Source organism: Vipera ursinii (genome assembly GCF_947247035.1).
Source record: "Vipera ursinii genome assembly, chromosome: 1".
In the NCBI taxonomy this organism is placed as follows: domain Eukaryota; kingdom Metazoa; phylum Chordata; class Lepidosauria; order Squamata; family Viperidae; genus Vipera; species Vipera ursinii.
In genome coordinates this window covers 30732450-30754080 of record NC_139512.1, presented here as the reverse complement: position 1 = coordinate 30754080, position 21631 = coordinate 30732450, and the positions used below count along the sequence as shown (strand labels likewise).

The window sequence follows — 21631 nt, the reverse complement described above, 5'->3', positions numbered from 1 at the left end:
GAGACAGGACGAAAATTATTCAAAATAGCTGGGTCCAGAGCAGGTTTCTTGAGGAGGGGCCTCACCACCGCCTCCTTCAAGGTGGCAGGGAAGCACCCCTCACTCAAAGCAGCATTAATCACTGCCTGGAGCCAGCCTCGTGTGACCTCCCGAGCCGCATAAACCAGCCAGGAGGGACACGGGTCCAACAAACACGTGGTGGCACTTAATCTACCCATGAACCTGTCCACTTCATCTGGAATCACAGGGTCAAACGCCTCCCAAATAATATTGGCCAGACCCGTCACTTCTCCCTCATCAGATACTGCCCAATCGGAGTCCAGACCGGTCCGAATCTGAGTAATTTTGTCCAGCAGGTGCTGACTAAACTCCTCGGCCTGTCCCCATAAGGGATCTTCCCCTGTCCCGATTTAAAAGGGAGCGGGTCACCCTAAACAGGGTGGCCGGGCGATTATCTGCAGATGCAATGAGGGTGGTGAAGTAAGCATGCTTCGCCACCCCCATTTCCACAAGGTAAGATCTGGTAAAGGATCTTAACTGTGTTCGGTCAGATTTGGACCGACTGGATTTCCAAATGCTCTCTAGGCCCAAATAGTTATTTAGTCTAAGACATTCCCAAAATGTAATGCTACTTATATTCAATGCAGCAACTACATCAGGGGATCCGAATCTCATTGGACTTCAAGTTGAGTAGTGGATTGGTTCCAACACCACAAAAAATGGGAGATGGAAATGAAAGGTGCTATTTGTGCAGCTACTGTTATGTAACAATAAGATGCTCAATGGAGGGTTAGCCCCAATAGATTATTTTAAGGAATCCAACCTGCTAGGTAATTTCCATGCCAAGAACTTATCACCAAAAAATGGCTATACTATAAGCAGCCTCTACTGCAATTCAGATGAAGATTAGCCAATGTGTATTCTATAGTTCATTTTTAAAAAGTACCTCCCATCCTCCTAGAAAACCTAGTTATAAATATTAAGGTAGGTATTTTTTTCTGCTGCAAACAAAAATCAGATACTGTGAAAATGCAACTAAGTGTGGATGTTTTACTTCCAATGCTGGCAAACTTTCAAGTTTGGAAGCAATGAATAGTAGGTGGATAGGTACACACATAAAAGTCTACGTGGTAGTAGATAGAATAGTAATATTTTTCTGTTTCTCCCACTTTTTTACTTATCTACATCTGTTGTGTTGCTTGCTCAATGAATGGTTTATTGTATCATTTTCAAATTTACTGGATTCCCCAGGGATGCAACGTTAGAAAATAACTGTCTTCAGTATGAAGTGAACAGTTGCTGCTTCTATGACCATGGAACAGCACAGGCTCATCGTTGGAATGTCAACATTTTGGCAATACAGAGCTGTCCCCAAATGGTGCCAGCACTAAGAGAGTCTGCCAAATAGCACCAAAGCTGGACTAGGACAGGCTTTGTACACAATGAACAGAACACTTCAGCATATTATGTGCAAATGTCAAACCTATCTTAAGTTGTGGCAAAAAACCTATTCTTTAATTTGAAGTGTAATTCTTACGTAGGCAGACTACTAACTCTCAAATGGCAGCATGGCTTCTACTCAATTAGAACTTTATTTGGCCAAACCAAGATAAAAACTGCCACTAAGAAGATACAACCCACTGCAAGCACTTTGGACGACTAAAGTTCCATTTTAAGAAAAGGAAAAGTACAAAATCAGAGCGGTGCTCAGGCAAGCCATATTCAACTCTTACAGAGCTGCCAGCAGACAGAATTGCATGGTATACCTCTGATAACACAGTATTATAAATTTCCATCATTTAGATTTTATGTATTTCCTTATAATGTAGGATGTGCAAAAGTGGCCTGCTTAAGTGATATATTGCACATAAAATCTAACATTCTGTTTCAGAGAATTAAAATAGCTCAAACTATACAGAAAATACTAAATTGTAAAAAGCCATATTACCTCCAAATTGATGCACATAATACTGACAAAATTCTAAAATTTGACAATATACATATAAATTACAGTTAAATACCATAAAAATTAACCAATCAGCAAATTGCTGTTTGCTTCTACCACCAGAAATATCATCCAAGAAAACTAAAAGATCTGCAGTGTTAGACAAAGCAAAGAGTTAAAGCATTTCTGCTAACAGAGGTAGTGCCAGCCACATCCAAACAGAAATTCATCTCCAATCTAGAATATTGTAATAAAATGTAAAAAGACTATAAAATTTACAAAAATAAATAATTTTAAATGTTTTATAAAATGCAAGAGATTTTGCTGCCAAGTATCTAGAATCTTCAATCAAGGGGAAGAGATCTATAGTTCCTTAAATACTTTAAAAATATACTGTACTGAGGCTGCAAATCCAAGTAGCAATTTCAGTGGATGCCAATAATGTAATTTAATACTAAAAATAAATCTTTAGACTTCAGATGATGTTTCCCCTTATGAAAATCACTGTTCTGCAAATCCTTCACAGATTAAAATTGCACATTAAAAAGTTAGAAACACATGAGATATACTCATGTATAGCCTAAAAAGGTTAAAAAGATTGCACAATTGATTTAATAAATACTCCATTTTATCTAACAGGCTGTCACCTTTTTTTTTTGGCTTATAGGAATTTTAGGGAGGTTTTGAGAACCATTGAAGAAAAATGACTTTAGCTGCCTTTGTGGCATAACACTTTGAAGTCTGCTCTCCCTTTGGGACTTATCTTTAAACCAGCATTGTATGACAACTTAGGAAAATGTATCTTTGGGCTAGCAAATCTGTCAGGACCCTACGAGTATTTCCATAATATGGTCTAAATCTGTGATATCACTTCTGCATATTGGACTGTTGTTTGCTGAGGAAGAATTGCAAGAAGAGAACGTCTTCAACATTTCTTCTGTTGTTGCCACAGACAGTGTTCTTGGAGGAGTTGGTGAGGAGCAATCAAAGTCTGAATCATACATTGAAGTGTCAATATCTTCAAATATGTCATCAATAGCTAAGTCCTTCAAGTAACTAGTTGAATTTGAAATTTCAAAGCAACCAAATGCACATTCTACTCCTTTCAAGTCTTGTCTATCTTCTTCTAACTTAAGAACTGACATTTCAGAAGTCTTGAATTGATCATCTCCAGATCCAGCCAAGTAAGAAGGTGGACTCACATCTTCCATGAAGTCCAAATCTTTTAGAATAGAGGAAATGGCTGATGACATGTCATTATCTGAAACCATCAACAAGCTATTTTCAATTGGACTTTCCATAGACCGTGGTTCGTAACCGTATGATTCCGGTTGAATAATACCAGGCAGAAAATGTGAAGGCATTCCAAACAAATCAAAACCTAAGTAATTAGAAGGGGTGGTACTTAAACCACTGCACAAGTTAACAGACTGTTGGCAAGTTTCTTGCCTCATCTCTTCTTGGATTTGTCGGACTGTATTGGCTATAAGCACAGAACGATGTAAATTTGGTTCCACCAACATCTTATATGTCTGTAACTTGGCAAGGCAAACATTGAGCACCAACTGACGCTTGAGTGGGTATGGCAGGTTTCGACTGGAATCAAAGGCACTTGACACACCAGCCATGTTCTCTTCATAATCACTCAGCTTGCGTTTCAAACCTTTTCCCAACATGAACCTGAAATTAAAAAATGAACCAATGAGCATTTCTGTTTTTATAGTATTTATCTATTTTTACCCATTCATTTTCTATTCACTTATTATGACCTTAGAGATGGGTTCATATACATTTTCAGAAGGCTTCCCCTTGATACATAATTCAGAATAGTTATATAACATTAATACACTGCATCTTTTTCATTTAGACTGTGGACTAATAGAATAGAATTTAAGGAATTTTAGATTTTTAATTCCAGAAAAAAGCATTATAAAATTTCCATAAAAAACAAACAGGAATTTTGGCTAGGATCTTGTAAGCCAGAAGAGTTTTTAAATGTTTAGCAGCATGTAATCAAGAGCAAATGAAATCCTACAAACCTGTTTCCGAAAAATTGGTCTCTTTGTTCTTCCTCTGACAAGCAGAGGAACCTCCCCCCCCCCACTCCCCGCATATTGTGCTAATAAAAATGCATATGGTTAATTTTCATAAAGCATATAAGATGCAGGATCATAATAACTTCTTTCACAAGTTCTGATTTCAAAGCCAATATAAAAAGATCGAAAATTGCTTCTTCCCCTCCACTTTACCAAAAAGATAAAACATCAACAATCACTTTTGCTTATTTGAATTAAAATAGTTGGGGTGTTGGAGAGAAGATGGGCTCTTCAATGAATACTTTTTAATATTGACCATGCTCATTTTCTTGACCACTCCCCATCCAACTCAGAAGGTAGACTTTGAGTCTTGATGCACACTGGAAAAAATGTTTAAACAAAGTTGTTACTTGTTCTAGCTCTTCTTACAGTATATATTTTATTTTAAAACTGCAGCTTGGTTAAAGGCTTTAATAGACATTGGGGCTGAAGCAACAAATACAGCTAAACAGACAAATATTTTTCAAAGCAGTAACTTTTCCTCATGATTATAACTACACAGTCTTCTGAAAAGGGCTTTTAGCAACTCCTGGCATATTTAAAAAAAAAACACCTCTCTTGAAGTAAAAAAAGAAACAAGGTAGAAGCTGCATACAAAATATAGCTTCTGGAACTCTTACCAGCTCTTTAGTAAGAGCTCCATTCTGGACCATGTGCCTGAAAATAATGGAGGCCTTAGAATGGAGCAGCAGGCAACATTCCAGTCCACAGTCAAATTGTTTTTCCCACATGGATGGATATATGGTAATGGAGAATTTTTTCCCCTTGAATTTTCTTTTACCCAGCTCAGGTCTATACCTTATCCTTCTGTTGTTGTTGGCTTCCTCTCCTATACCAACTTCAGTTAACTTGCTGGCAAGTCTTGAGCCCATTCAAATAATTGATTTTCAATATTCCATTGGGCTGGACTGAAGAAAATGAGAATGAGTTGGAGTAGCAATCCTGCCAAAACTTCTCACTGAAGGACAAGAAAGCAACTTAATAGCCTTCCTCTGGGCCAGATGCATAGGATTATAATTACAGTTACCATCATCAGAAGCCAGCAAGCCTCTTACAACCCCACCCCATCCTTGGCATACTATTTCTATGGATTTTATTATATGATTTACCTCTGGTGCATGGCTATAAATCCATACCAGTTGTAGAAGAACTTTTTACCAAAATGGCTCATTTTATGCCTTGCAAAGGTTTGCCCACCACCAAAGAAACAACTCAACTCTTTTTTGGATCACATGGTGTCCATACTTGTATCAGACTGGGCCAGTCAATTTACTTCCAGGTTCGGAAAGGCACTGTTACAATTTTTGAATCTCCAGGTTAGCTTGTCCTCAAGCCATGAATGGTAAAGCTGAGAAACCTAACCAGACGCTCCAGCAATACTTAAGATGTTACTACACCTGCAGTGAAGGTAACTGGCTCTCATTGTTTTCCCTAGCAAAATTTTCTTACAATAACACTCTACACAGATTGATTACTATGATCCCCTGTCAAGCTCTGCATGGCAGACACCCGAGGGTTTTACCAGTGGCTTTGAGGAGGGAGGGCACCATCCCAGGGGCACTTAATTATTTTGCAGGAGCAGCTGGCTGCCCAAGCACCATTGGAACAGCAGCTGGAACAGTCTAAACAGTCTCACAAGAAGGCTGCAGGTGCCCATTGATAGAAAGGGCTACCAATTGCTATAGGAGACAAAGTGTGGTTCTTTACCAAATTCTTTGTTTCTCCTAGGCCAGGGGTAGGCAACTTCGGCTCTTTTATGACTCGTGGACTTCAACTCCCAGAATTCCTGAGCCAGCACACCTGGCTCAGGAATTCTGGTAGTTGAAGTCCACGAGTCATAAAGGAGCCAAGGTTGCCTACCCCTGGCCTAGGCCCTCTAAGAAGATGGATACCAACTTCAGAGGGCATTTATGGTCCTCTGGCAGATCAATCCTGTGGTATTTCATTTGCAATTGCCACCCTCCACTCAGTTTTTCACCATTTGCTGTTAGTCAAACAAAAACCTCCTAGAATCTTATGCTCAATAGCACCTACAGCCACTGCCAGTAATTAGGGGTGGTGGTGTCAGGAGGAATACAAAATAGAAGAAATTCTGATCTCTAGGCAAAGTGGCAAAAGCACACAGAATTTGATGCAGTGGAAAGGGTACCCAGAATCCAAATGTTGATGAGAATATGCCAGATATGTCCATTTCCCTGACTTGGTGCAGCAATTCCACCAATAATACTTCCCTGAAAAGCCACAAACTTCCAAACTCCCAACTCTGTGCCCTACACCACCCAAAGAATCTAAGTGGAGGGGTTTACCGGACGGAGTGCATACCTCCAAGGAGAGACTGGACGGTCCAACCATCCAGTTCTGGCCTTCACTTCTCAAGGGAAAATTTTATTTTATTTTTTTTAATTTTAATTCCATTTATATCCCGCCCTTCTCCGAAGACTCAGGGCGGCTTACAAGCTTAGCCGTAGCCTTCATTCTATGTATATGCCTGCTTATTAGGGCTTTCACACACACACCCAAGCGGCATTATTACAAAGTCAGCTTAATTGCCCCCAACAATCTGGGTCCTCATTTTACCTACCTCGGAAGGATGGAAGGCTGAGTCAACCTTGAGCCTGGTGGGATGCGAACCTGCACTAATTGCAGGCAGCTGGTGTTACTTAAGGAGCTAGTCATCTAGATGTGTTACAGTCATCTATGCTAGTCATCTAGTCATCTAGATGTGTTACAGTCAGCACCACCTGCTTTAAAGTATTCTTTAGATGAGGGGGAGGTGGTCTCCTTTTGAAACAGCTTCGCTTCCACCCCTCCCAAGTTCCTGTGAGAACTCAGATGAGGAAGAGGCCATGGAGGAAGGGGAAGGCTATTTTGAAGATCCTATGGAAGAAGGGGAGGGCTGTTTTGAGGAAGGGGTGATGTAGGAGACTGGCAGAGCCAAGGAAAGGAGTCAGACAAGGAAACATTTTAGAGTTTTAGCTTTACCTAGGGCAAACCATCAGTTGAGAAGATTCTTGTGCAGAGCTTGAGCAATAAATAAGTAAATTTGAACCCTTCACCTTTGGACCCGATTCTTTGTGCCTCACAATTAGGTGCCATTTCAGATTATTTCTGCATATCACCACTCCCAATTTTTTCAAATAAGCTTTCAGTTTGGGGGCAGTTTTCAAAACTCTGTACTGTTCCTGTTTACACAGGAAAAAAGGTAAGTGCTATTTTTTCATATTTACAATCTAAGTAACTGACAAGAAAAATGGTATAGACTAACAAATAATAACAACAACAATAACAACAATTGCCTTGGAGGTCTTCTAGTCCAGGGGTGTCAAACTCAATTTCATTGAGGGCCGCATCAGCATTGCAGTTGCAGTTGTTGCAGTTGCAGTTGCAGTTGTTAGGCATATGGTGTTAGCCTACAATGTTGGGTTGAAAATATATTAACCATAATGCTATGGCTTTAAGATGTTAATTGGCCAATGGGTGTGTAAGTGTTCTCATGGCCATAAGAGGAAGCTAGGAACGTAGCTTCTCTCTCTCTCTGAATTCACTGATCTCTACTATTACTGTTTTTGGTCTGCTGTTGGTTTACTACTGTTGTAAACCGAACTGTGTATTGACCTCTGGACCGGTAAGAAGACTTTGTTGTTTGGACTGTTGCTATTGTTTATGACCTGGACTGTTTATTTTTTTGACTGTGCATTTTTGTTCTTACACCACCTCAAAAGTAAACTACTTTTTGTTTTTAACAACTCAGTGTACTCTTACTGTGTGACTCTAGCTGCTCTCAGTACCATTCCTTGTCTGTGCAACTCTTTGGTAGCACAAGGAGACCTCTGCACAAACAAAATTCCTTAACAGTAAGTGCTATTTTTTCATATTTACAATCTAAGTAACTGACAAGAAAAATGGTATAGACTAACAAATAATAACAACAACAATAACAACAATTGCCTTGGAGGTCTTCTAGTCCAGGGGTGTCAAACTCAATTTCATTGAGGGCCGCATCAGCATTGCAGTTGCCCTGGGGGGGGGCTGTGGCCAGGGTGGGCACGGCCTACTGGGTGGGCGTGGCTGGAGTGCATGTGGCCTACTGGATGGGCATGGCCAACTCTACATCATCCGCGTCAAGGGTACCTATGGGGGCCTGGGCAGGAGTGGGATAGATCTGAGGGTCTCTGGCAGAAGGAGATGGGACCGGGGCAAGTGCCAAGGCATGGTCCACTGGAGGAGCCTCACTGTTCCTCTCAGGCCATGTGGGAGGGGGGGGCTGGATGGTGGCATGGAGGTCAAATGCCCAGCCTAGCCCTCAAGCACCCACAGCACTAAGCCCAGCCCCACTTCCCTAAGGGGGCGCCCAGCTACACTTACCTCAAGGCTGCTGCTGTTGTGCTTGCTCTCCTTAGCCAGGTTGCTCATGATACGTACGAGGGCAAAGTCAAGAGGGAGGCCCACTCCCTCTCCACTTGAGGAGACCTTGCTTTGTATCCAAAGCTTCCTTAGCAATAGGATGGGAGACCCTCCAGGATAGGCCAGGAGGAGGGGGCAAGTGGATGGTGAAAGGGCAGCAGGGAAGGACTAAGGCAGGACTTCCCTCAGACCCTCCTTCCTTCCTTCCTTCTTCCTTCCTTCCTTCTTCCTTCCTTCCTTCGTGTGGTGGGAAAATATTTGAGATGAGGGAGAAAAAGAGGCAAGAAATGCAGCTGGAGAAGTGTCATCATCGCCTACTTCACATATCCGGCTTGGTGGGCTCTGGGGGAGGGGATGCCATGAGCAGCATGAGAATCAATGTTACCTGCGGAATGCTGCCCAGCCCCCAGCCTGCCCAGTTTGGGCAGGCAGCAGGGTGGTCTCCTCACAGTGCCGAGAAGCTGAGCCGGGTGGCATGAATCTGAAGAGAAGTGCAACGCTGCCCAGCCCCTAGCCTGCCCAAAGTAGGCAGGGCCATGTGCTGGCCACTTCCAGGCAATGGTGCATTTCTTCATTCCTCACAAAGGGTGATACCTCCCTCGCTGTTTCCAGATGGCCTTGTGGAGCTAAGACTAAATGTGTTTCAGCATAGATGGCCACCACGAAATTGTACATTGGCTCCCAGCCGGCCTGGGCCAGGGCCAAGGCAGCGGGGGCCGTTCCCTCACTGTTTCCAGAATGGGTTTGTGGGCCACATGAAACCACTTTCGCAGGCCGGATCCGGCCCCCGGGCCTTGTGTTTGACGTGTCTGTTCTAGTCCAACTTCACGTGATCTTGATTCTATCCCTGTGTTAATGCAGCCTAGCACTGTGTTGGCTTTTTTGGCAGCTGCAGCACACTCCTGGCTCATATTTAAGTGATTGTCCACTAGGACTCGGAGATCCCTCTCATAGTTACTACTATTAAGCCAGGTACTACCTATACTGCACCTGTGCATTGGGTTTTTCTTGCCTAAACATTAAGCATGGACTAAAAGCTCACACGACTAATCAATGAAGTCTCTAACACAATATGAAGTAAAATAGCACATAGGTTTCAAGGCCCAAAGATGGCAGTCCCGTGATGAAGAAACAATACCACCTCCCTGAGTAGGATCCAGATAAAGGAAAATGTCAGAACTGCATAGACTTGCCCATGTAGTTGCTAGGAGATAAGACTAAGGCACAATTAAATGAATAAATTCCACAAGGATAGGTTTCAGGAAGATCTATATTAATATGAATGCTAAAATAACAATTAAATTTAGCATCTCCCGGCCCATCTGAATGTGGTCTGCAAAAACCAATCAGGCAGCAAGACAACCCTAAAATTTAATTTACCATATACCAAAACTCTTACACAATCACTACTTAAAGATATAGTAGTTTAAGTTATTTAAAGGGGTACACTCTTACCAGTAGCTACACCTTCTTAATCATACCTCAGAAACTTAGATGGGAGACTACTAAGAAATGCTAAGACTGAAACTGTACTAGGGCACAGTATTGTGAGTTTACCTGGAGAGTTTAAACCTATGACTTTTATCTGTATCTTTCCTGTGTTGTACTGGCTCTCTCTAAGAGGCAACTTGTAGTTAGATTTCTGTCCAGGCTTAACTCTTTTAAAGAGAGGTTGGTGAGAAGGGTGTCAACAGATCCAGAGGATCCTGGAAAAAGTGGATCATCTGGATTCCTTTCAGTCAGGTTTTAGACCAGAACATAGTATAGAGATAGCATTGATCAGGCAGGCAGGATGTGTTTGTGTGTGTGTCTGTGTGGTTGAACACACATATTCGTCCTGGCTCTGTGATCCTTCTGTTGCTTTTGATAGCATTGATTGTGGTATCCTCCTGAACTGAATGTGAAGATTTGGGGGGGGGGGTGTTTCCTTTCTCTGGGGGTGATTCCAGTTGGTGCTGACAGAGGAGAAGAGGCCAAGCATGCAGTCTCTCACATTGGGATGCCTAAGGGTCTGATGCTCTTGTCCCTTCTGTTTAAAATCTGTAGGAAACCACTGGATGAGGTACAATTCAAGGTACTGGTTACGACCTATAAAGCCCATCATGGCATGTGGTCTGACTATCCTGAAGGTACTGTATCTTGCCCTTCCAGATCCCTTTACAGGTAGTCCTCGAGTTACGAGTGTAATGGAGCCTACTCTCTTCCTCGTTTAAATGCACGCGGCTCGTTAAGTAAACATGAGGTATATCAGGGTGGGGAAGGCCATGGAGGGCCTAGTGATGGAACGGGCCCTCAAGGCCTCCCCAACTTACTAAGATACCTCATGCATCCCCCCACCTTCCTGCAACGCGGGAGTCACCTATAAAAGGTCTGTCTCCTCTCTGCTGTGGTTCCTGCTGCCACTCCAATCTGAGGCTAGGGGACACGTCCACAGCCCCCCCCCATGGCCCGATCCGGGCTCTGGAGGCCTTTTCCAAGCCTCCGGAGACTGCATCGGGCTGAAGGGTGGTTAAGAAAGCCTCCCCCAGCCTCAGATACGGGCCACAGCAGCCTGGAAAAGGCCTCCGAAGCCTACATCAGGCTGCGGGGTGTGTGTGTAGAAGGGTTCCCCTGGATGCAAATCCAGGCCTCCGGAGCCTGGAAAAGGCCTCCGGAGCCTTGATTGGGCTGCAGGGGGGAGCACAGAAGCTTCCAAGGGCATGATCCAAGCCTCGGGGGGGGGGGGGTTTCCTAGCCGTTTGTGCCAGGAATGGAGGTTGGAGGGGACTTTGGCATGCCTCTGGAGGCTGGATCCAGCCCTTAGAGGACTGCTCCAAGCCGCTGTTGCCTGGAACGGAGCTTCCAAGGGCCTGATCCAAGCCTCCGGAGGCATGCAGAAATCCCCACCAACCTCCGTTCCTGGCGCAAATGGCTGGGGAATTCTGGGAGTTAAATCCACAAGTCTTAAAGTGGCCAAGTTTGAGGACCCCTGCCATAAGATGTCCAGAGTTGGGTGGCCTCTAATTTGAATGAACAGATGAGTCATCAGAAACTTTTAAGAGAATCTCAAATGGTAATAAACATAGTATTTAGTATCAGCTCTTCTGATGTGTTTCATTCATCCTTTAATTAAAAAAAAAGTGATCGGGGTCTGTCTAGATTTACCATGGCTTTCCTCCCCAGGAGCAAGTGTCTTTTAATAACTTGGCTGCAGTCCCCATCTGCGGTGATCTTGGAGCCCAGGAAAATAACATCTGTCACTACTTCCATTTCTTCCCCATCTATTTGCCAGGAATTGAGAGGGCCGGATGCCATGATCTTGGTTTTCTTAATGTTAAGTTTTAAGCCAACTTTTGCACTCTCCCTACTATTATGATACACAGATTATTATACCCAATGAGCAAACCTGAGTGAGAAAAAAAATCACTCTTCATCCCATAGGAAAATATTTTGCAACTTATAATAAGCCAAGGTTTTCAATCAATCCTAGATGAATAAAATTACAGTAAAATGTAGGTTTTTAAACTGAACAAATACTTGATCCATCTCTCAAAATATTTTAATTTTTTAAAAAACAATTGTCTCCATGGGACAAAATAATTACTAGTTCATTGAAGCATATTTATGTATATTATTACATTTCATAATTGTTATACAGTTGTAATAGTACTATTTGGAATACATAATGTCAACATTTTATGAACCAGTAATACATTTCAGTAATTCTTGCTATTATCTCCTTTTTGTAAAATGCATCAATTAGAACATATTCCAGGGAATACTATGGGAAAAAAAGTAAATGCAGAAATTAAGAGTTCCCATTAGTGTTGCTCTGACTTCTATAACCTGAATTATGTATTTATCTGAGCCAACCACTTTAAAACATAATAAATGGGAAATTAATGTGTTTTCTGAAAAAAAGACAGATAAGTTATATTTTGTGTTTATTGTTGATGTAAAAACACAGAATACATAGGTAGCATACAATTACTATTAAATAATTTGAGCTGTAAAAAAAACAAACTGAAATAGCTATTTGCCTATGATTTATATTGTTACTGTTGCTCATAAATCTGAAAATTATATTTGCAGATATTAAATTTGATTAATGAAAATCAATTACCTGTTGACTTAAAAATGAGCATCATGTTCAAAACCTATGAGTCACATAAATATTATTTTAATTTCTAAAAGAAAACAGAAATGAACAAGATGAGTGTCATGGCTTAAGAACAGCTTGAAAGCACACAATACAGACTGTAGAAACAAAGCAAGTTTGAATCTGACTAGTGTCTATATGAGAGATCACCAAAGAACTACATGTATGACTGTTTGTCTGAAAAGAGACAAACAGCCTAGAGTGCAGGCATGTCAAACTCACAATGTCACGTGACGCTGTGCGATGTATCAGGACTTTTTCCCCATTGCCGACAATGGGGTGAGCGTGGTTTCAGCATGACGCATCCGGCCTGTGGGCCAGCAGTTTGACATACCTGGCCCAGACAGAAAAAATCAGTCTTCTTCTTCTTCAATGGAGCTAAATCAGCAAAACAATAACATGCTAACTAATTTTTTTGCAATAAGCAAAGAAGTATCAATTTACACATACAGTATATACAAAGAATTAGGTAGTTCTTGTTTTACTGACTGCTTTGTGTAGCAACCATTCAAAATTACAGTGGTGCTAAAAAAAATTGTGACCAATCTTTGCATTTAAGCTGTCACAATGTCATACGATCATCACTGCAACACTTTGCAACTTGGCTTGCAACAAGCAGAGTTAATAGAGAAGAGCACTTCATTTAATGACCGAAGGGGAAATAAGATCATGCAGTCAAAAGCCCATCACAATCACATGATTTTCCATTTAGCAACTTCAGGCCATAGCAACCAAATTGCAGGTCCCAATTATAGTAGCTAAGCAAGGGCTACATGTAAACAAAATGCACTTGACATTCACCTGAACACATGAAGGCTTGAAAGTACATAAAAAGATGTCCCTGCCCAAACTCTCTTTAACTCCCACAGATTCACTGGGAGATCTGAAGGAAAACAAAGCTGTATGCTTCCCATCTTGCCAGTGGTGACTCTAGTGGCTTACAGACATTCAATTAAAATGCACTACAAAACAGTAAAATAGTAAGGATCATAAGTTTAAAATTCAATTAAAATTAACCAGGGTGAAGAGGGAGGGAACGAAGTATGCACAAGAAGGAGATGGGGTGTTATCTACTCCATGACCCATCTCCAAAGTTGTTAATATGAAAATATAGCTCCTCGTATAATCTGGGACTTTAATCAGGCAGAGTTCCAAATAGGGCAGAAAGCTGTACACATAATTCAAGTGAATGTGAATATAGTTCTATTTCAGTCTCTTTTTTGGCACTGGAAAGATTAAAGGACAGGGTAATCTAGTGTTACTCATTTTCAAGGGATCTTACATTCAGCAAACACCTGTATAATTCTTCGATGTTTTTGTCTATGCACTTAAAATAACATTGGTTAAGAAGAAATTCCAGTCAGCACTCCTTGAATTGTTTCAAATGAAGAGTTCAGCTGCTCTTTTGTGGCCACATGAAAAGATTTCAAAAGTGCTGCATGTGCAAAATTGTTATGAATCAATGCAACAACATTGAATTATTTCAAATGCGTATCACAACAGAAAAACAAAAGGCAGCATATGAAGTTATTGCAGCAAGGACAAATGCAAGAATATTTTATTTAATGCCTAAATTTCTTTGGCCTACTAATTTTTCTGTGACTGTATATACTATATATATGTATGACAACACAAAGTTAAAATTACAACTTAAAATTACATTATGATCTAAACTGATCCTGTTAAGATATATTAATGATCACTTAATCCAGTTATTTAGTCTGTACAGCAATCCAAATTCAAAAAACAAAATGTAATTCAGAACTAAATCATATATACATTCATGCACTATTATCCCCAAATGGCCAACTATTTCTTGCTTCAGACAGCAAGATGGGTAGCATATATCTATGAATTTTTGGCTATGCCATTATATTATGATCCATTTTGCTCTTAACAAAACAGATATTTAAATAATTTTAGCTTAAGATACACTGTCATTAATATAAATGCTTCAGTTACTGTATACTAGAGGACAGATAGCATGAAAACATTCATACTTTCCAGGAGTACTTTAACACATTAATTTATGTATGATTTTACAAGAAGCACCTTCACCAATGAAAACTTTCTGTTGAAAATAAACTGACAGTTAATTTGAACTGGATAACCAATACTGATTTGACAGCGTACGAATACTTTTTATCTATATAGATTTAACATAAACCCACGTTGAATGGGAGCAATTGCAAGAAAATTTGTACACTGGTAAACAGCAACAAAAATTCCATGGAAGATTTCAATATATGTTTACAGCAGTGAGATTACTGTATGCACAGAGATGGGAAGTTTCGACCATACCCACTATGGAGAAATGGTTAGTAAAACTGACAAATTTTGCTGCAAGATACATTGATTATAGAAAAGACATCTATATTTACTGGCGACTGGAAGCTCCTATGGCATCTTTGCATAAAAATTTAAAAAATGAATTTGTGATATATGGTGTTGATGGATAGATTATAGAAAACCAGATAGAAAAAGCAATAAAGGTAAAGGTTCCCCCGCACATGCGTGCTAGTCGTTTCCGACTCTAGGGGCCGGTGCTCATCTACATTTCAAAGCCGAATAGCCAGTGCTTGTCCAAGGACGTCTCCGTGGTCATGTGGCCGGCAAGACTAGACGCCAAAGGCACACAGAACGCTGTTACCTTCCCACCGGAGTGGTCCCTATTTTTCTACTTGCATTTTTACGTGCTTTCGAACTGCTAGGTGGGCAGAAGCTGGGACGAGTAACAGGTGCTCACTCTATTATGCAGCACTTGGGATTCGACCCACCAAACTGCCGATCTTCTGATCAACAAGCTCAGCGTCCTAACCCACTGAGCCACCGTGTCCCTTAATGTAACTTTAGAGAGTTCAAAATATATTTGTACTTATAACTGCTGTGTAGAATATTGGAAGCCACCTGTTGCAATTCCTTTCTTTTCTATTTTTTTTCTTTTTCTTGTAGTTTATTACTTTTTTACTTTTCTTTTTTGTTCCTTACTTTATAATAGTTAGATTTATTTTAATGTTTAAGGATTTTAACAAACATTTATATATTGTAAACAGATTTTTGAACTACAATCCTAAATATATTCATTAGGAATAAAGTCTCAGTGAACACACAGGAAATTATACTTAAGTAAACACCTTTAGGATTCTGCTGTAGCCATTTGATGAATCTATTCTCATTCCTATAATTTAGTTAAATCTCATTCCTTTTTTAAAAGCAAATTAAAGAGGAAGAATAAGCCCAAATCAAGAATATATCCATTCATATAACTGTAGGTAGCCCTTCAGTTGTGTACATTTAACAACCATTTGAAATTATGATGGTGCTGAAATATGTGACATTTGACCAGTCCTCATACTTATGACTGTCACAGTGTCCCTGTAGTCATATGATCAAAATGTATTTACAACAGTTGCAGTGTGCCAGGATCCTGTGATCACCATTTATTACCTTCCTAGGGAGCTGCCAACAAGCAAATAAATGGAGGAAGCTGGATTTGCTTAATGACAGCAGCAACAAAGTTGTAAAACTGCATCACATCTGATTTTACAACCTTCAGTGCCCACTGTGCTTGTAAATAAGAACTACCTGTACAGCAGGGATGTCAAACCGCCGGCCCACGGGCCGGACACATCACACAGAAGCTGCGCCCACCCCATTGCCGGCAATGGCAAAACTGTCCTGATACGTTGTGCGACGTTAAGTGATGTCACGAGTTTGACATGTCCCCTGTAGAGGCTTAGAGAACTATCAAAGTACAGCAGCGGGAGGGGACTGGAAACTTTGTTTTTTGTTCTTTATCATTTTTTTTTACTTTTCAAAATGAATACTAGTTGCTTTAATAGATAAATCAACTAAAGTTTTAATGAGAAGTTAAAAATAGCCAACTATATTCAGTATCACTACATTAACAGTACAAAGCTATAATTGGTTTGGGGTTATGCTCCATTTTCCAATCTTGCTATTTTTTTCTCTGACTGAATTTGTTAGCTAATAAAATAGTATATCTGACAATTTGAATAGTGAAATATTTTGGTACCATTGTGTTAAAATGAGGAAACAAGTACTTAGTGCTTGTTCTTACATCTTACTTTAAAGTCATGCAGAAGATGTTCCTTTTACATAAAAAATTATGGGTTCCTTGGCGCTCTCTGAGCTTGGTTATTTTCTTGCAGACATTTCATTAACCCAAAGTAGGTAACATCATCAGTGCTAGACTAGCACTGTGATGTTACCTAGTTTGGGTATGGAAATGTCAACCCTGAGCTACAAATATTTTTCTTTATTGGTACGAAGAGATTTTACTACCTTTTCCCAAGTCATACTTCTATCTGAAAGAAGTAAGATAGCAGCAGTGGAGTGGCTGATGGAGAGGAAGTTTGTATGAGAGGAAGAAGAGAGGAAAAGTAGATTAAAATTTTAGTTCTATCCATTACAACTACTAAGGAAGCATGCAGGCAGCAACCCTGTGAAATCATTAAGCAATCTCAAGAAACTGCATTTTGAAAAACAATGAAGCCTTAAACTTAATAAAGTTTCAGCCAGCATAGTTCAGATATGGTGCAAAGTTTGTCCAAAATAATTGTTTAAACGCACTTCTGATAAGTCAACAAACCTTTTCAGTCAAATGATGCAATTTCAAATAAAAATTAAACAAATATTTGGTTATTGTGACAGTATTTTAGACAGATTAATCCTAAAAATAAATTGTGGCTAATAAGAATTTTCTAATTCATATTTATTGCCTTGTAGATTTTTGTAGCACCTTGGAAATAAATGTATTTAATAATTGATAGCTATACAGTATCGCAAACAATTATATATCAATGTTCCCTAGTAGATAAGTACCACCATTGCTATTCATCATATGTGAAGGTTGCAACAGGGGGGAAAAAAGCTCTAATAGCACAGTTGAAATATCTTAGATTAAGCTGATATAGTTTTAAGTTTATAAAATCTCACACTTGGGCATCATGCAAACCCCTCTACAAAAACCACACTGAAGCCAAAATAAAAAATAAAGCACTGATTTATTCCCTATACATCAGGCATGTCAAACTCCCGGCCCGCAGGCCAGATGCCTCATGCCGAAACTGTGCCCACTTCATTGCCGTCAATGGGGAAGAAGTCGCAATACGTTACACGACGTCACGTGACATTGCGAGTTTGACATGCCTGCTATACATGGATCCTCCCCTTCAAAAATATAGCAAGACCCAGACAAAGCAATGTCTCCAAAATTCTGTACTGTATAAGATGCTATGAGAGTTACATAGGCAATATTTTCAGATTTTATTATTGTTTGCTTTACTTTTTTGAGTGTCTTTAATTTGGAATCTAATTTTTTATCAATTGTAACACCCTATGAGTAAAACAAAACTACAGGCCAGAAATATGTGTCATGAATTGCTATTAGAAATTGCCAGTAATGTTTGCTACCAGCAAAAAGACAAAGAATATAAATGATTAATGTCAGGTATTGCTTATTGTAGAAAACTCAAGAAATTTTAAGAAATGTAATACAAACTTAAATCAGCGTGGTTCTTAATGCATTATTTTAAACTTAGCATTAATGAACTGTTTCTAACTGTTGAAATAAGGAACCAAAGCAGTGTGAAATTCTCCTCTTTTTGCATTTCATTTTGTATAAGAGTTAAGACACAAAGGGCAGTGTATTCAAAATGAAACTAGACAGAAGTTCCTGGAAGCTGTTGCATGCACCTCCCACAATATCAAGATTTAGTTTACAGGACTGTTATTTTCTGGATGATGAAAAATAACTCCCCACTCCAGAGCAACAACTATAACAAAACAACCTCATTACAATTCTGCTCCTAAGGATAAAGCTACACCTCTTTACGAACAAATTTGAAAACTTACTCAAACCACCTCATTTTTAAATGAAAACATTTCTCCTTAAAACTTCTGTTGATAGCAAGCTTCTTACCAAATCCTTCATCCAATTATAGACAGTTTTATTTCAGTCCATACCATAGCTAGGCCCACCTTAAAGTTAATGACAAGATAGTTTTCAGCTAAAGATGAGTCTCTTTATAAAAGTATCCCAATGTACAACTTATGCTGGCATTTCTATTCTTACCTTCTAAAACAGGCATGTCAAACTGCGGGCCCCAAATCCGCACCCACCCCATTGCCGGCAATGGGGGAAAAAGTTGTGATACATCATGCGACTTCACGAGTTTGACATGCCTGTTCTATAACATTCTCCTATGCTTCTGATAGTTTGAAGAGATCTGTAAATATTCCGTGCCATGGAATCCTTTTAACCTTTCATTCTTCCAAAGCACTTCCCCATTTCTTTAACCTAAGCACTTTTTCCTATTGACATTTTCTATCTCTGATCTGACCATTCTTGAGGAGCACTTCACTGTTTTTTTCATTCAGATGCAGTCAATGTTTTAGTCTCAAATAATTTCCACATCTGCTTTCTAGCCAGTTTCTATTCTGTACCTAATCCTCCCACAATTTCTTTTAATAAGCACCACCCAAATTTAATGTATCTTATAGTACTGAACTTCTATTGTAAATGCAATTCTCTTCAAATACACAGTATATAGATTTTTAACCAGTTTTTACATACTGGTCAATACATCCTTCCTCATTTTGAAATACAAATCTCAAACTCTGAATTCCCATTTGTGTGATCACTTCTTCAGAGCAACAAAAATATTAAGTGTTCCTAAATACTCAAATATATAGAAACGTTTTGCATTATTGTGTATTACTTTAAATTCTACTTTTCTGTCAAAAGCAGGATTTAAAGCAGCCACCTCCAAAATACAAAATAAGAATAGGAACATTAGTATTTTGTCATTCACTCACAAAAAACCCAACCAGGCTGTTTCAAATCACCTGAATACAACTTTATTCTCAGTTGCATAAGTTTGGAAGTTATGCTGGGTGTGGTCAGGTTAATACTTGGATGGAGACTGTCAGAGAACACCAGTTATAGCTCTCTGATTAAAGCTCACATTGAAGGATACCCCACCTCTTATACAGCTCTAAATTTATTTCCTGGCATTAACTTTTCCCGTTTTTAATCAATTTCAGATATACTATCTAAACCAGGGATCCCCAACCCCTGGGCCGTGGACCAGTACCGGGCCGTGGCATGCCAGCCACTGGGCCACACAAACAAGCAAAACCCCATCGGATGGATTCAGGCAGCACACAAAACCACGCCCCCTCTGGTCTGTGGAAAAACCTCTCTGCACATAACCGATCCCTGGTGCCCAAAAGGTTGGGGACCTCTGATCTAAACTCAATCTCTTTGTCAAGATATACCCCTCCAAACGTTGCAACAGAATATTTGTGAAGTACCCTTCCCCCATTGCTGGATTCAGCTTCCAACCCCCTTCATACTGTATTCCTAACACTCAATGGTTGAAGAAAGGCCTCAAAAGTAACATATATTATCTATGTATCTTTTATACAAGATCCTAAATAGCTAAACCAAAGCATCACTTTTCAGACACAAACCTTGGCTGATTCTATACTGCTTTCAGTCAAATAAATCTATGAAATAAATCATGCCCCACCCACTTTTCCTAAAGCCTTCATTCAGCCCCACAAGCCTGCCACAAAATTGTTCCTCATATTCAAATACTACCCAGAGCACCAGCAGCTTCTTCCTTGCCATCTCTTCAGTGGGCTCCTCAATTCCTTCCACTTGGCTTTTTCTCCTGTTTTAGCTGCAGACTCTTTGACACCCTCTCCACCCCAACTTTAATTTCCTCTTATTGGCAGCTTTTGTGAATCTCAGTCCGATACCCACCATCATCTTGCTCTTATCCATCATTCTCTCCAAGACCTCTTCCCAGTCTTCCTTATGTAACTGTTCCTTCCCTAAACCCGAGCCCTCCAAATGTGATCTACAGCCCCTATATTATCGCAATCAAAAGATGGCAATTATAATTCCAAACATCTGAAAAATGTTTAGGGGGAAAAAAAAATCCCCCAGCTCGTTAGACGGAGACGGTGCCTGTGTATATATTGGGGTGGGGTGGGGGGTGGGGAAACGGGACGATTTGCTTATTTCCTTGCCCAAGCAAGCTTCTCCCAGACGATTCACATCGTCGTTTGTAAGGTACCCCTCCCAGGCCCCCCAATTCTTAAGTTTTCTGGCCGAGATACCTCCCCAATCATAAGTTTCCCCCGCCACATTCGCCAGCCCCTATTTCTTTACCAACTCCCCGAGATACCCAAATAGAGATCTCTTATAGTTGTAAACTCCTGACCTCCATCTCTCAATTTAGCCCAGCACACTCCTTCCTCGCCCTGCAGGACCGCCACCAGCCCGCACTTGGCTTCTCCCCCCTTCCCGGACGCCCGTTCCCGAGTCCATCGTTCCCGCGATCTAGAACCGAGTTCAGCCAGCCAGGGTCTCGCTTACCTGCTAGGGCTCCAGAGTGAGTCGAGGCACACACGGGATCCCCTCTCCCACGGCTGGGCGGCGCGGCGCTGGCTCCCCACCCAGCCAGCCGGGGATCCCTGCTCAGGGATGGCCAAATGCTTGCGTGCTGAGAGGAGGAAAGAGGAAGAGGAGGAGGAGGAGGAGGAGGAGGAGAGGGCGGTGGCAGCAGCAAATGAGCCCCGCCCCCTCCCCGCCAGATTTCGGCGACAACAAGAGCCGTTCCTCCCCCCCCCCCCCGTGCAGGAATAGCCCTGGACTCCGAGGAAGGCGGGGCGTGCGTGCGCCCACTCTTCCTCGTCCTTCTCGAGCGCTCCTAGCTATTGGCCAGCCCCGCCCCACCTTGCCCAGCAACCGATTTTTACTGGCTTTCAGTTCGCGGGGTCGACTTCGTCTCTAGGAGAGAGAGGCTCTGAGTTGAAGAGGGCGGAGCAAGACTCGGGCGGCGGTCCAATGAAATATTCACCCGCTACTTCTTCCTCCCTCCTTTTTTTTCTTTTTCCTTTTGCTCAGCCACGGCTTCTTCTAGAACAGGGGTCGGCAACCTCGGCTCTTTTATGACTCGTGGATTTCAACTCCCAGAATTCCTGAGCTGGCTCAGGAATTCTGGGAGTTGAAGT

General features: G+C 40.9%; 1 protein-coding gene across 1 annotated transcript; it reads right to left on the bottom strand.

Annotated features, from left to right (window-relative positions):
* Window positions 1-2759: 2759 nt before the first annotated feature.
* LOC310637125 (SERTA domain-containing protein 2-like) lies at window positions 2760-21285 on the bottom strand. The gene is made up of 2 exons (XM_083357406.1): window positions 20994-21285; window positions 2760-3625 (listed from the first exon to the last, which is right to left on the bottom strand). Exon 2 carries the CDS (start codon window positions 3619-3621, stop codon window positions 2767-2769), a length of 855 nt encoding a protein of 284 aa, XP_083213532.1. The 5' UTR covers window positions 3622-3625; window positions 20994-21285; the 3' UTR covers window positions 2760-2766.
* Between the last annotated feature and the right edge of the window lie 346 nt (window positions 21286-21631).

Bases quoted from the DNA above. Each gene is read 5' to 3' on its own strand.
- LOC310637125 (XM_083357406.1), bottom strand. From the start codon at position 3,621: ATGTTGGGAAAAGGTTTGAAACGCAAGCTGAGTGATTATGAAGAGAAC.